Here is a 16455-nt window from a genome sequence, read left to right as displayed (position 1 = left end):
CATGAGTCTAAGCAATAGTAATGATCTCTTCACCCTCATTTTTAACCCTTCTCAGTGTTTTCTCACGCCTTATACTTCTCTGTGAAACACCGAGTAAGATTTGAAGATCAAAAGAAACTGTTGTTCTCCTAAGCTCAAGTAGATCCTACTGGCAGGCCAGAATGTTTCAGGGTAAGAAACGGCTGCATTAGTTCCTTTTCACTCCTTGTCTGTCCTGGTTTTAGGTGCCATCAGCTACAAGATGCCCTTAATTTAATTGATAAATTAATTCACAGGTACTCTGATGCTTGAAGTGGAATCAACATAAGGAACACATACAGAAATCAACAAATGAAACATTTGTTTCAGAAACCTTGGCAGTCACTTTCTACCCAAGGACATATCAGATTCTGCATGATATTAATTGTAGCTAGCTCACTAATCAGGTAGCCACCTAATGTAACACGGAACGGATGGAAAGGTGGTGACTCCAGCTGGTTTTGTAAACAGCCTTGAATTCTAAGCACTCACCTGTAACATGGTTTTTGCTAACCATGAGCCTGCTTTGTTTCATGTCTGCATATTTTGTGGTTTAGGAGCATGCTTTCCTTATTTGCCTATAAGCCCTTGGTGTCTAATATCGACTAATTAAGCCAAAAGATACTTTTTAATTGATATGAAAAATGAATCAAGAAAATACTGGGATTAATAAATCTTGATATTGAATAAAATAAATGCAAAGCTAAACATAAATATTGTAAGCATTTACTGCATGCCTCTGACGAAACTGGAAGAGGCTGAACAATTATTTAAGTCAAGCAATCTTTTCCTTCTTGATGCAGTACTCCCCCAAGGCACAGCAAGGGAATAAAAACAAAACATATTTTTGTGTGAAATGGACTGCAGCCAGTACTTACACCCTTTGAGGGACTGTCAAAGCTGCTTTCATTTGTTTCAATTAAAAATTTCACACTAGGTATACAAGCCACACACAGCAAAGTTACTTAACAAAGAGCATGTTCCTGGTCACAAGCCTGTGACAAATACTGAACCTTACCCAATCATTTTCTCTGTAATCCTTCACCCAAAAAGTGACTTTACTGGGGAACAACAGACTGTAACAAAATTTAAGATATTGCATAAGGAGTAGATACCTTAAGCCATCAAAGAAATAAAGGACAAAATACAAGCAGGTGACTCTCATATAAGAAACTCCAGATAGAGTAGTGGTGTTCAATCTGTTCCTTGCATCCAGTAAGCTAGCATTTTAAGTTGTGAATCTTGACAGTTAGTCCTGTATTATTCCAGAGCCAGAGTCCTTGAATTTGACCTTAAAGTGTTAGGGTTAGCATTTTGGCAGGGGAAAGAAGAGGTATATTTTCTGTCAGCTTCTCTCGCCGATTGAAGGCACTCTAAACCTGAGACTTCACTACCGATCTTGAGAACGCAGGAGCCCTTAAAAAAAATACATCCTTCTCATTCTACAGCAGGGGAAAGCAAGAAAGGGAAGCATTGCAAATTAGGTGGAAATTACAGCTCTCTTTGAGATCTAGTTCATGATATATTTTTGCTTTTAGCATAGGAGTAGCACTAGTAAAAAAAAAAAATATCCATAAGCAGTCAGTCCTCTTTCTCCATATAATTATATGGGCAGCTATAAATGCTGTCAGTGTCTAAATTCATAAACAGTGGTATTGTTCTGTAATTCAAACAGTCTGTTTCCTTACATACACAACCCTCCTATTAGACATCATTTCTACCTTGTATTCCTGAATGACTCCATTTTGGTGATCTGGAGGGGGAGGATCCCAGGAGATGCTGATGCTCGTACTGTTGTGGTTTCCAACTGTCAGGACAGTAACAGATTGAGGAGGGGCACTTGGAGCTATACCAAGGAGAGGGAACAAATAGAAGCAAGATATTAATCCATTTGCTAGAGCACTAATTTTGCTGAAACAGTGTAAGGGCAAGCAGACAGTATATAAAGTTCACACTCCCTGCAGCCCTAGGTATGTACATTTTGTTAGGTTCTGACAATTGTGAAAAATACCTTTCTGAAAAGAAGCATAGTGCTGAATGACAATGTGGAATTTATGGCCATGGAGAGTCAGTAGAAATAACATTTGTTTATATTTAGTATATCTTCAGTTTGCACTGGAAGTGCATAATGGGAGGCTGCTTCACCTGGCCTGAAAATTATTTTGATTCTTCTTTCCCTACATGGTATAATAATAATAATGATGATGGTGGTGATGATGATGATGATGATGATAATAATAATAATAATGTGAGCAGCAGACATTTAAGGATTTTGTTTGTATGTTTCCTTTTTATTCTCCAGGAAAACATTAACTTAAAAGGTTTAAACATAAAACCCTGTAACTCCTAGGTGGAAGAGTTTAAGCATTTAGGGCTTTACACCAGATGTCAGTGAACAAGGGAGGACCTAACTTAGGTCAGCTATATATTTATCTCCTCTTCTCTTGGCAAATTGCTTTCTCTTCACAGTCCTGTTCAGCTGAGCTGTTTGCAACTGTTTGGCTGGTCATTGTGTTTCAAGGCCATCTCGACACACAGCTGCTTGCCAGCCTTGCTACGCTGGCTAGAAGTGTGGAGAAAAAAAATAAATAATCACGGCTATTAGTGATCAGAGCTATGTTGGCAAAGCCCCTCTTGCAGCTACACCAGCAGCAGGGTGCTTTTGTTGGCTCAGAACATGTTTGGGAAATGGTGCAGCAGTTTCATGATGGAAAAGCCCCCTCTGTAAGCATCTGCTGCATCTCCACGCGAGGGCTCTCCCACCAGAGCTACAGCTGCCATGGCAGAGGGCTGTGGCATATGTCCCTCTTCTGCCACTTAACAATTCTTGTGCCCTGCCTCCCCACTTAGTTCTTGGCAAGTGTTGAAACTCCATTGCAGTGGCAAGCTAAGTCACCAAAGTCAAATGTTTAATATATTTAATTATGTTAAGGTATATTTACTATACTGAAATATATTAAGGTGTAGTCCCTGTGTGAAAAAATTATTGATAACAGCAGCACTTTATTAGTCATACCGTTCATCTATTCCATTTACCTATACAGTCTTCAAGAAAACTGATAGAAATATGCTAGGAAAGTGTGAACTAATGAAGTGGGTATGTAGTGATACCTCTCCAGTACAGCTTTTCACCTAGTGTGTCCCCCATTCCAGTCCCCTGGTCTACAGTGAAGGAGGAATCCTTCACTGCTAAGCTTTATAGCAACAGGACTCCAATCTTATCTTTAACAGATACTCCTGCTTGCAAAGAGCCACTGGCTTCTTTTATTAAAGTCTATCAGGTTTGACACAACTAAGCACAGCCATGGATATCAGGAGTATCCAAGTCTCATGAGTCAATTCAGATTTCCTTTTGTTCCCCGTGGCCTCTTTGAGACTGGCTATGCTCCCACTCCGCATGGTCCTCAGCACTTGACCTGGCACAGGCTCAAAGAACTGAGCTCAAATCCTTACCCTGATAACCCTGAAGAGTTGGAATAGCCTGTTGCGGGAATCACACAACTTCAAACCGGGTTATCAGAGGCGAGGACAAGGGACCATGCAAGATTACATTAGAAAAAGATATTTTAGAAGAAAAATTATACATGTGTTACTGTCCTGTGAGGCTCCACATTGTGACAAGTATGTATTCTGATGCTGGTTCAGCTGCAAAGCAGATAGTGCTTGGCAGAGTCCTTGTGACCTTGAATGATGAAATGAAACAGTGTAGAGGAGGGGGAAAATGGAGCTGTACTGTTCATGATTTGACTCTTAGCCCACTCAAGTGAAGCATAAAAAGGTGGCCTTGGGGTACTCCTTGCAATTGTACAAAGCACAAAATTGGTGAAGTTAATAGTTCATTGTGTATTTTATGGCAAGTGAAATAATTTTCCACCCAGCAAAAAAAATTTAACTTTTTAAAAGTCAAGTTATTCAGTGACAAGAAACCTGTGAATAAACATGTATGTGCAATATTCATTGGAGCAACTTTATACAGGAAAACAATAATCAGAAAAAGCTTAACACCCTATAACTCATTGTTGGTTTTAAATACAATGGAACAACTGGCTGAAATTTATTTACTTTCATCCACAAACACAAAAGGCACATATACACATACCTGGAAACACAGAGGGGGAAAGAGAGAGAGTAAATGGAGAGAGAGAGAGTAAATGCTAATGAAATGCAAAATGAACACCATACTCTAAAGAAAAACATACTGTATTAATTTGTCTTTGCATTTAAACTACATGAATATTCTAGTTAATATTCTACCAGTGTGTCAGGTTGGGGATGTTGAGAGAATATATCATAAATTTGAAGCAAAAGTAAAATTGCAGCTGATGAACGCAGCTGAAAGTATCCTTTTAAGAGCAGCACTAAAGCAAGGAGAAATTAACAAGACAGCAGCTGAAAAAAGCTAAGGACACTTCCATTACCAACTGTCACATTTCTGTGATGACAAACAGTATGCAGAGCAAATACTACTGTACAAAGTTGTTCCAAAAGAGATTTAAAACAATGGAAGTAATTGGGAAGGGGGAAATAAATCACCTTTATTTAGAGCAAGTGTGAAAGAAATAGTGTAAATTATAGATTAAAATATTTAGTTCTTTTCATATGTGTATACGTAGATAGTATCACTCTCTCTCTGATAATATCACTCTGTAAGTTGGCACCAAGGTAGATATAAATTAAGCGACTTGCCTGACACTGCTGCAGTTATTAAACAAGCCACGCTGAAAAATAACATTTTAAAGCCTGGGTTTTTTCCATTTTCCTTGCTGATGGCTTGTGGAGAGAACACCTTGCCTGCTTCTTGACAGGTCAATTATTCCAGTGCTCAGCTTCTTCGTACAGATATGAAAGAACCCAAATCGCTGCTCATCTTTGCCAAACGCAGACAAACAGGATTCCATTTGTTACCTTCACAAGGCCAAAGTGGCAGGAGATGGATGGATACTGAACTGTGACAAATGTCTGATCTAAAGGAAATGTCTAACTGCAGCAAAATTGATTTCTGGAGATAGGCCTCAGAAGTTATATTGCATGTGAAATCTGATTCTGCAGAAATTAGCTACTACCTCTTGGTTGGTTGCCTTTACCGGGGCCGTTTGCTTTGATGCTGCAAAAAACTTCCAATGCATGTATCAATTTTCCACATTATTGTCAAACAAAACAAAAAAAAAGGATAGGTGACATTTTTTAAAAGTCAAGTCTAAAAAAAGCTTATTTTAGAAATGCAATCACAGGTGACACAGCAAGTGGGATATCTTTAATACCTTTAAACAGACTGCCAACTTCATCGGGTAAGGAGCACAGCACTATCATTAATCATTCAGATGATGATATTTTTAAAGTCTATGAACACCAATATAACTACAAAGATAATGTGAGCAATTAAAAGAAATATCTGTAGAACTGCACCTACTGAGTTTCTTAAATTTCTCATGGAAGTACTTATCACTGAAGCAAGAGTACTGTTTACAGGGGTTGACATTTGTCTGGTGATAATACTACATGTTATAGGCTAATGCTTTTTTGAGAGAGATACTTGTAAACAGACCCCTTGAAGCTTATATTCATTTATAGAGTGGGTCCCAGGCTGTGAGTTATATATATCTGTAGGCAAGAAAAGTTCTTTAAATCTTCACTATGTGGAGAGTTATTCCACATGAATAAAGTGGCCTTTATAGTACAAAATTACCTGACAGGGTCTGCTGGGAACTAAGATTTATAAAAGAAAATGTCATTTCCTCAAATATTTTATAGAAATAGGCAGGAGATACAAAATCTTCTCTCTTTTTCAGCAGTTCTTAATTTACCTTTAGGAAAATGTACTAAATAGACAACAAAAATCAACTGAAATTGGACAAGAGAAAAACAACCTAATAGTGAGGGGAGAAAATCCATCATTTTAAGTCTAGAAAATAAATTTCATCTCTGGAAAGTTTTATTCAACTTTCCTTTTTGTTTTTTTTTCTTGTAAAGCTTTGTTCAGACTGTTGCAAAGATATTCTTTACTACTTCTTTGGGCTTTATAGACTGAACAGAGGAATGGGAACCATAAAGCCCCACATTCTAAATCATGCTTGAACGATGCCTTGTACATACTGCAGAACACTGAATTTCCTCATCTCTAAAGTACGAATGTCAACCAAGTTATCTTCAAGATTATTACTTGTAGGGCAATAATCATAACAAAGGAAAGAGAAAAGTGTAATAAGTGAGTCCTTTCTAGAATTAAAAAGTACTTGGCAATCAGCACTAAACTAAACCTCAGGAGACTACTATAAACGATTAATGCATCTTCAGTAGGAAGGAGAGAGTGAACTTAAAACTCATTGAAACCAGATGGGCATTTTGAATCTTCACAGGTATCTCCTTCCCTTGCTTTGAAAGAAATCAATGAACCAGAAAGAAGATGAATCTTCATTGTTATGATCATCCTACTTTTGCAGGAGAGATTCTCCACTCAAAGATTGTATTAAATAGGCAGAAAGACAGATTTCTTGTACATTTCTAGGAGACAAAGATTAAAATTACTTGTATCTCACCTTCCTCCCTTTTCAATTGAAAATAACAGCCTTGGAGTATTTTAGCAGAACTATATGCCAAGCTACATGCTATAGATACATACTCGTGAATTTCTGTAATGTAAACTATTTGCTGTGTCTGTATCCTGCACATTTCACAGAGCCCTGAGAGGTACTTCAGGAAATCCTCTGAAGAACTAAATAAGGCAGTTTAATGTACAGTGTGCTAACAGAAACAATGAAGTGGCATGCTACCCTTGAGGACAGGACTTCCATCAGACTATTTAAATATCTGGCCTCACTAGTCCCCTTTTCCCAGTCAAGCTGTTCATCTACATCGTTATCCATTCAGAAAATACCAAACAATTATCTGTAAAACACTTCATTTATTAGTTGCATTTTCTAAGTGCTGACCAATGTCTTTTATTGCAGCAACACCAGTTATAAAAGAATGGCTGCAAAGCACACTTTCTGGAAGACCCAAAGCCACCTGTACATTAGATGAACATATCAGCCAGAAGAATGTATGGAGATTGGACTAGCTGACCTTCGGAGGTCCCTTCCAACCCAGACCGTTCTATGACTGGGTCACTGCCTTCTTAAGGAATACTTACAACACAAACCTGAATATATAATGCAAACCCTATATCCAACAAAAAGAAATCACATGGAAGAAACAAATACATAGATACAATAATCAAAATGGCCACTCTTGATTTCATCTCTCCTGCTACACCTGGAAGCCTCTTGCTTTCCTGACCGTTTTACTAACCTTCCTCTGTGGTACGAGCAGACTTTGATTCGCTGTCCATTCCTTGGAATTCATTGAAATAAGGGCGAACCTTAATTTCGTAAGTGACTCCTTTTTTCAAGCTGACAAGGACAGCACTGCGCTCAGTTGGGACTTTGACCTCCAGGTTCTGCCATACAGCTGGAGAAGGCAGGCCAGATGTTTGGCGATACATCACTCGGTAGCCCTGAATAAACTGTGACTGGCGGTCAACCTAGAAATGGCATTAAACAATACATCAATAAACATAGTAATGAAACTGTATTAAAAGGAAAAAAAAAAAAACCCACCCATGTTTGCCTGGAATATTTTTGTCTTCATGAAAAAGAAAAACTTAGCAGTTGATTTAGATTCTGAATTTTGAAATCAAACTGACTTCTAAAGTCGCTGTTAACTCTAAAAACCATTAACTCTAAACCCCATTTTTCTCACATTACTTCTTATTACTATTACTTGTAATTTCTATTTTACTTTCTCCAGATTTATATATCATGACAAATACCACCTTAAATCACAAAGCAAGGCTCCACTCCTGCAACAAATCATGAACATAGAACTTTGGCATAATGCTTACTGCATGTAAACTTATTAAGCACATCTTGGCTACCGATGTGCTGAAGCAGGAGAAGAGAATTAAAACAAACTCTTTTCAGAAAAGAACAAGTCTTTGAAGATACCCTAGATGCTTTCAGTTAGTCTATTATTTGGCTCACAGTTCATCTTTTCATGAGATGCTCAGGAAAGTAAAATAAACATAAGACAGATGCGGAGAAAACAACTTCCAAGCACATCTGCTGTTTCTTGTGTTCACAGTCTAAGCACTCTCTTTGCATCCTGGAGTTGTGATGCTCTCAGACCATCAAATGGATATGGAATGTAGGTTTTGGTTTATACTTTTTTTGTGTTGCTAGGAAAACACCATTCAAGATTGGGCCATACATAGAAGTTAAACAATTCTAACCTATCAGAGCTATTAAGATTTTTATTTGAAGGAAAAACTTAAGATGTGTTTTATCTTGGAGCAGTTGCATGCATTTTTTTTCCTCTTTGGGCTAAAGAAGGCACAAAGCAATTCAAGCTGTTATGATGTTTGCATGATGTTTGCCCCCCCCAAAAAAAAAAGTCAAAATAGATAAAATCAAACAAAATCCAGCTGCTTCTGTAGTCATCAAATAAAGAGTCAAAGTAAGTGCAACAGAAATAACAAGTCTATTTTTCAGTAAATCTCTGGGTTATAACTAAGATTCAACAAGTTGGATTTCTTTTCTGTCCTTGACAGCTTGCTGGCTCAAAGATATTTCAGAATTAGAGATACATTTGTTTGACTTCTCTTAAGAATAAATGAATTTAGAGCTGAAAACACAAACCAGGGTCTATTGCACTTCTGTAATCTCGTTACAGTTTATTGAGGCATTCAGAGAGGACACAGATTCTTAGACATTAAAAAGCAGGGCAAGCAAGAAGAAAGCTTTATTTATGAGAGCAAAGCAGAAATGTCTTTCATCAAAACTGTCACTGTTAAAAACCTTGCAACATATGTTATAACAACATTAAGCTTGCATTTTATAAACTTCTCTACATTCACTTTAAGTGAATTTATGCACTGGAAGAGGGATATAACTCACAATAATAGCTTGTTAATACCGAAAGAATCAAGCTGTGTTTTTAAGAAGAACATTAAGCAGCTGTTTCCAGATGAAGGGAGTCTGTAAATCAGAGTAAATTGTTTTATCCACGTTTGACTTTGATTAACTAAATGTTTTACGGACACGAAGACTTTATGAACCTCATGTTTACTACAAAAATCAGCAAGAATAATGCTTTTGTGCACCGTATAATACATATTCTCTACCTAAATTACAATATAAGGATATGATGTTTAATAACAAAATACTGACTTTGATTCCTGCCTAGCTACACTGAAAGACAGTATAAGTTTGTTAGAACTTTCAGTTTTGTCTTTATTGTGCTTTTCAGCTCTACTGACTGCTGCCTAGTAGAGAAAATTCGCAGTTAACTGAAGAGTAATGGTGTGTTGCTACAAAACAGTATGGAAAGTGTTTTGTATGGCATGCTACAAACACAAATGCAATCAGACCCCTACAGTACACCTGTATTATACTAATTTTGAGTCCATCACACTTTCATATCTGCTTACATATAGGCAAAATACAAATTACTCATACAGCTCTTTTCCTCCTAGACTTCCAACTTCCTAGCCTAAGAGATCAAACAATACAAGGAATATGGAAATAGAAAACAGTAGCACAACAAGGTTGTCATGCATCTGTGCACTGATTTGGGGCCTCATACAAGTTTTCCAGAGTTTTCAGTTAGAATTTGATTCCAGAAGGGCTTGAGTCATCTGTATGAATTTCAGATTATTGACTGATTCCACTTTTGAGGGTCTGGAATGGTACTTACAAAGAAAAATACTATGAATTTTTAATGATTTCTATAAACACCCAGTACCACTGCATGCACTCAGTATCAAGGAGAGGCTATGAAGCTATCCCTCACTGCCACCTAAAGTCTGAATGAGCAGGGCCTTTCATATGGTCAACATGTTGGGAAACTACTTAGAGGGCACTTCACTTATTTGGAAAGGTGGGAATTTTTTGGTTTTGTTTGGAGTTTTTCTGATCAGTAAAAAAAGACTACTCTTGGGTAAACACATGAATTAACCAGAGATACTTGTGAAGTATACATATACACATACATATATGTTTTTACATGTATGGATATACATGTATACAAATATATGTCTATATTTATGCACACAGTCTTATATATAATAAAAAGACTGTGGCTTCATAGTTGCCTCCATTTGTTATATGGTAATTATATGTCAAGCCAACAGCAGGCCCCTAAAAAATATGCTTATGTTAAAGAACTGCATTCAGATGTGTTAATCATCAAATAACTTTTAAGTCTGGTACACACTCACACATAGGCAGAGTTACAGAAAAATGCTCCATTATGTGATGTAAGAATGCTATAATTTCTAGGTACTCTTTCTTTATATGTGGCTGCTGCTTCCTCGTATAAAGCACTTAACATTATTACAGGGTTTGCAGGAACTCTGCACTGAATACTGGGATAAGAGAATATTTCTAGTTTTTTTGTGACTCTCAACACTCTTGAATTGGTACAAGAAGCAGTGACATCCACTCAAGAGAGCTGCAACAGTTGCTGATCTGAAGATACACTTTCTCCCTCAAACAACAGATGACAGAAAATGCAGATCAGATGTTCCTTTGAAAGACAGAAGAGAGCAGTTACTGGGTAGGTTCTGCTCAGCACTGACCTGACGCTTTAAGGCGATTTACAAGCATAATTGGACCTGCATGCTCCTTCTCACTTTATTTTGTGATGAATACATAGTGCAGGAGATATGTACACAACTGGTAACAGCTCTCCATTTCTGCACAACAGGAAACTCATTTTCCCTGAGTGTCAAATCTGCACATAACCACACCTCAACATGTGACAGGTTTAGTGGCTATTAGATCATTTGGGTTAGGCTATTAGGTTGTTAAAAAGATGTTAAGAAACTCATAATTCAGTTCATTCTGCAAATATAAGCTCGTTTCAGGCAAACCTGATAGTCTGCACCCCAAAGACATTTTGCAATATGCTCTGTAGTATGTAAATTTCTTCTCCAAAATGCTCTGCTCCCACATCAACACCCACAGCAGTTCTCCATCTGGAAGCATCACTTTGCACTCTGTGATGACCTCACTAGTACAGGCTCAGTAATCTGTGGAAATTCAAACAGCACTAGCATTTAGCTGTCCTACATTAACAAGACAAAAGGTGATGATATACTGAAAGACTGTCTAAAGGAACTGAGTCTTGACGTTTCCATTGAAGTACCTTCATTTAAAATGAACGTCAGATTAAAAGACAGAGGTTAATAGATTATCTTTCTGTCTGGTAGCCTCCTAGAAGGCAGCCAGGATTTCAAATCAGCAATTCTTTTGCCATATTGAAGAACTGATTTTTTATTCCTGCACATACCACAGTGTTCCTTTATAACGCTAGGAAGCATTTCACATTTGGTCACTAACAAAACTGTACATTTAATGGCCAGTTAAGCTAGAAGTGCTGAACTGCAGTTGAGGCCAGCTAAAAAAAGTGCTTGGAGTACACCATATGCTAGTTTTGATAGAAGTAAAAATAAATAATTTGATAATTAAAATTAGTCATTTGTAAACAGTGTGCATATCTCACTGCATATTCTAATCAGCAATAAATATCTCTGCATCCCACCTCTCTGTGTGAAGTTAGGACAATTACACATTTTTATCGTTCTGGTGTTAAATTCAGTATTATTTGTGAAGCACAAAAATGTTACAGCCGAGAGCATGACAGATAAGCAAGCCCATGAGGCAAACTAATCATTTTCTATTCAATGCAAGGTTTCAATGGTATGATTTTAATGAGACCTAGAAACACACAGTGAATAAAAAAAAAAGATAAAAAGACATGTTGAACAGCTCCATAGAGAAGAGATCCTATATATGACCAGATAATTACAGTTACACTTTAATACTCATGCACAAGAGGAATAAATTTAAGTGACAGTGAAATTCTAACATCTGGCATTCCTTTGCTTTTTCTAACACTGACTTTGTAATCCTGGCTTTCTTTTAAAACAGACAAAATACTTGTGCATAACATGTGCATATTTAAAACTTAGAACACTGTAGCAGAGAACTGATTGTGAAATTGTAAACTCAATTTTGAAAATAAAGTAACCCCTAAATAATCTCAGAAAGAAGGGAGGAATTGGAGTTAATTTGCTGGGAATCAGGACGCCAGAATCTCAGTAATCAAGGACTTTCCTTGACATTCACTCTCTGAATTGCAGAAAGTCAACACAAAGAGTCTTACAACTCTCATGGCACTTTTGTCCTTTTGTACGACAGGCACACTGTCTAACCATTTTACATTAACAGTGTGGACTTTATTCTCTGGATAGAGTGGTGTTTTTCCTAGAGACTATGGTTAATTAATTGGTTTTGTTCCTGTTGCTGGAAACTTTCTAATTAGCTGTTCCAGAGATCTTTTTTCTGTGTCTTTCTTTCCTTGGGCAATTCCAAAATGACTCTAGAGAGGCCTGAATGCTTGTCAGGTGGCATAGGGTCACTGCTTTGAGGGACCTTTCCAATAAGCTGATATCCATAGCAACCCTAACAATTCACCTTACCAACTTTTAGTCACTTGTTACTTGTTCAGTAGGGGCACCCAGAGACTCTTTTAGATAGATATACATATATATATATAGATATCCCTCCCCTATATATGTAAATACACACATAAATACATGTAGATATGTCTTTTGTTATAATAGAATTACATTGATTATATTGCATAAAACTGAGTACAGTTTCTATTTGGGCTTCCTTTTGTAGTATATGCTAAATCAGGAGCAAGCCTATCACAGAATCACAAAATGTTAGGGGTTGGAATGGACCTCAAAAGATCATCCAGTCCAATACCCCTACCAGAGCAGGATCACCTAGTATAGGTCACACCAGAACACATCCAGACAGGTTTTGAATATCTCCTGAGAAGGAGATTCCACAAACTGTTCCAGTGTTTAGTCACCCTCACAGTGAAAAAGTTTTTCCTTATGTTTATGTGGAACCTCCTATGCGTCAGCTTGGACCTGCTGCCCTTTGCCCTGTCATTGGACATCACTAAGAGCCCGGCTCCATCCTCCTGACACTTGCCCTTCATATATTTATAAACATGAATGGGGTCACTCTTCAGTCCCCTCTTCTCCAGGCTAAAGAGACCTAGCTCCCTCAGCCTTTCCTCATAAAGGAGATGTTCCACCCTCTTAATTATCTTTGTGGCTCTGCACTGGACCCTTTCCTGTCCTTCTTGAACTGAGAGATCCAGAACTGGCCACAATACTCCAGATATGGCCTCAACGGGGCAGAGTAGAGAGCGGGGATTACCTCTCTTGACAACCCTTTCTAATACACTCTAGGATGCCACTGGCCTTCTTGAACACAAGGGCACACTGCTGGCTCACAGTCATCCTTCTGTCCACCCCAGGTCCCTTTTTCCTACTCTGTTCTCCAACAGGTCAGTCCCCAACCTATACTGGTACATGGGATTGTTCTTTCCCAGATGCAAGACACTACACTTGCCCTTGTATTTCGTTAAATTTCTCCCTGCCCATCTCCCTGTCCAACTCTCCATCCTAAGTCTCACTCAATGGCAGCACAGCCTTCAGGCATGTCAGCCACTCTTTCCAGTTTTGTGTCATCAGCAAACTTGTTGACAGTGCACTCTGTTCCCTCATCCAGGTCATTAATGCCTATGAAATTTTATTTCTGATAGCTGTTGCACCCAAGAAACGCCTTGAAAGAGCACTGCACAAATGTGATAACAATTGCTGGCTGCTAATATCCCAAGTTTCTAAACCCTTGACTCATTTGCTTAGGCAAAAAGGGTTTGCTACAAAGATTAGTGAGTCTGTCCTGGAATTATGTAGCTGAAACAGACAGCAATTTTAGAGAGGCAAGCTGTGTATTGACATCATTAATGGCAAAATGTGATGACACATTTTCTAAGTAATCTTCTAAGACAGACTAATTTGTGAATTTCTTTATGTATTCTAATCTGCCCCCTGACCACTGAAATCTGTCAGAACAAAGATGATGCATAACTCCCAATAAATATTACTGCAAGAACAACAGTAATCCTTGTAATCCACAATCTATTGCCACACTTATCTCACGCTGTACAGTTCCCTGTATAGATTGACCTCTTTGCAATATTACATGTAGAAGAAAAAACCTGAGTATTCTGAATATCCCTTTAGCAGAATTCATCCTATATAATACAACTGTTTTAGTGACAGGCAGTGCAATGCTATTTCCCTCACCCATAGCTCTCCTTGCTCTAGGGGAGCTGCCCCAAGAGCAAAGGACCTTTTTCTGGTGTGCAGTGCCTTGGGAATATTCTCATTCTATGGTTAGAAATCCTTTAGTTCAGAACTCAGGAAGGATAAAGTAGCATTTTGAAAGCCAAACACTGTATCAGAAATTCTACCCAGTAGTTTGACCTCTCAAATAGAAATATTTATAATCACTGTCAAAAAAGATTCTGGTCTTCCATAATGAAAGGATAGCCACTGATTGTGGGTAAGGCTTATCCCAGACAACCAGCTGCTACACAGTGGATGGGGCATCAGCACCATGTGCTTCTGACTTCAGTACAAGTGCCCTACAGAAAACCTATTTTTGCATTCTATGGTCAGCAAATAATAGGGTGTTGTCAGAAGTCTCTCTGCCTTGAAGTGGAAAGTGCTTTTTCATATAGCAGTTTCATGTTGATGTTTAACTTTTGTAATTTTTTGACAAGCACAGTAATGACTCCACAGATCAATTATCCTTTAGATTATGATGTTAAGTATATTCTTTCTAGAATATTTTTCTAGCAAGACAGCTACCTCACTTTGAGCTGAACACCAAAGATATTGAGCCTGCCTGACTTGGAAGAAAAAAAGATAAAAAGACCATTTCATTCCCATGTATAATATTAGTATTACATAATATTAGTATTATATGTTACCATGTATAATATTGGTATATAAAAGAACTCAAATTGGGGTAAAAACTGCAGCTTTTCAGCCTAGTAAAAAACCTGAAAAGATAAATAAACCACATTAAAGTACTCCTAAGGTAATAATAACAAGAGGCCTTACCGTCCAAGTGACTTGAACTGTTGTGGGTGTCAGCACAACAGGATTATGCAGCCGTACAATGACATCTCCCAGTTCTTTCTGCACTTGCCTGTGATCCACACCTTGTGCTGGTGGGCTGATATCTGCCAGGCCAGGCACACACGTGAAAGCATTATTTGAATGAGAAGAATAATACATGGCATCAGTAAGAATTACTGAACATCTTAACAGTTTGATTTAAACACCCCTTTATAGTACTGTTTTGAAACAATACAGTTACTACAGTTGAAACACAAATTCCAAAGCATATCAAGTAAGGCAACAAACTATTCACCTTTAGCTACATAGGAAACAATGAAATGTAAAGATGTCTAAATGAGTATTCAGGCTTGGTGGCAAATTGTTCTCAGATTTGGTAAGTGAAAGACATGCACTATTCACTAGTTTCAAAACACTCAGATAATAATCATGTTGTCCAGATGTCTGGAACCAAACTGGTTAGTATAACTGAAGAAAATGAACAGGTTGGTTTGGTTTTTAATTAGAGCATACATGACATTAAGACATTATATGCTTCCAAGCTTCTCCCCACATACCATGCACCCAAGAAACCAAACACTAAAATTAACATTTTCTTCTGCAAGGCAAATTTTCCCTTTACAGATATATATAATGAAATCTAGTGCAAACATTAAGGAAAAAAAAGTAAAATTAAGTTATGAAGCCAGATTTCTTCTGATCTAATATAAGGCAAACAAAATCACACTACCAAAACAAATTTCTCTTTAAAGATTATGTCAAAGATTCCTTCAGCGTGTGAGGAAATTATTTCTTCTAATCAAAATCTGAAGGAATAGGACCACTGGAGAACTGTGACTCCATCTCTGGAGAACTGTGACTCCATCTCCAGCATCACATGTGGTGTTAGCACCTGGTCATTAGGTGCAAGGTACTATATTTTGTTTATGACATTGTATTACAGTATCACAGTATCACCAAGGTTGGAAGAGACCTCAAAGATCATCGAGTCCAACCTGTCACCACAGACCTCATGACTAGACCATGGCACCAAGTGCTACGTCCAATCCCCTCTTGAGCACCTCCAGGGACGGCGACTCCACCACCCCCCTGGGCACTGGTGGGTGCATATGTATACGTGATGCTCACAGTACACTGTCTTGTAATGTAATTTCACATTAGTTTAAGACTCCTGGCAGAAAAGTAGTTATCTATCTATAAGGATATCATCAAGTACTGGAGTAACCAAATCATGACTCAGGCAAAACTGGCTGTGGTAGTTTTAGGCTATGTCTTTAAAATTTTGTTACAGATTTCAAGCAGAAAAGTCAAAGAATGTAAACAAATCACTATTGGGTGTAAAAAGGAAAACCAAAGATAATTCTAAACAATTTCATTGGAGAAGTATC

General features: G+C 37.8%; 1 protein-coding gene across 11 annotated transcripts in view; it reads right to left on the bottom strand.

Moving 5' to 3' along the window:
- ROBO2 (roundabout guidance receptor 2) overlaps window positions 1-16455 on the bottom strand; it is a 930309-nt gene that overhangs the window by 67028 nt on the left and 846826 nt on the right. For all 11 annotated transcript variants that reach the window (XM_054165756.1, XM_054165759.1, XM_054165758.1 and 8 more), the window contains exons 14-16: window positions 15050-15171; window positions 7306-7537; window positions 1740-1864 (exon numbers count right to left, since the gene is read on the bottom strand). In XM_054165756.1, coding sequence (XP_054021731.1) covers window positions 1740-1864; window positions 7306-7537; window positions 15050-15171 — 479 coding nt within the window. The remainder of the gene's footprint in view (window positions 1-1739; window positions 1865-7305; window positions 7538-15049; window positions 15172-16455) is intronic.

Source organism: Dryobates pubescens, chromosome 12 (assembly GCF_014839835.1).
Source record: "Dryobates pubescens isolate bDryPub1 chromosome 12, bDryPub1.pri, whole genome shotgun sequence".
NCBI lineage: Eukaryota > Metazoa > Chordata > Aves > Piciformes > Picidae > Dryobates > Dryobates pubescens.
Note: the sequence above shows the minus strand (reverse complement) of the source record. Positions and strands in the feature narration are given on the sequence as shown.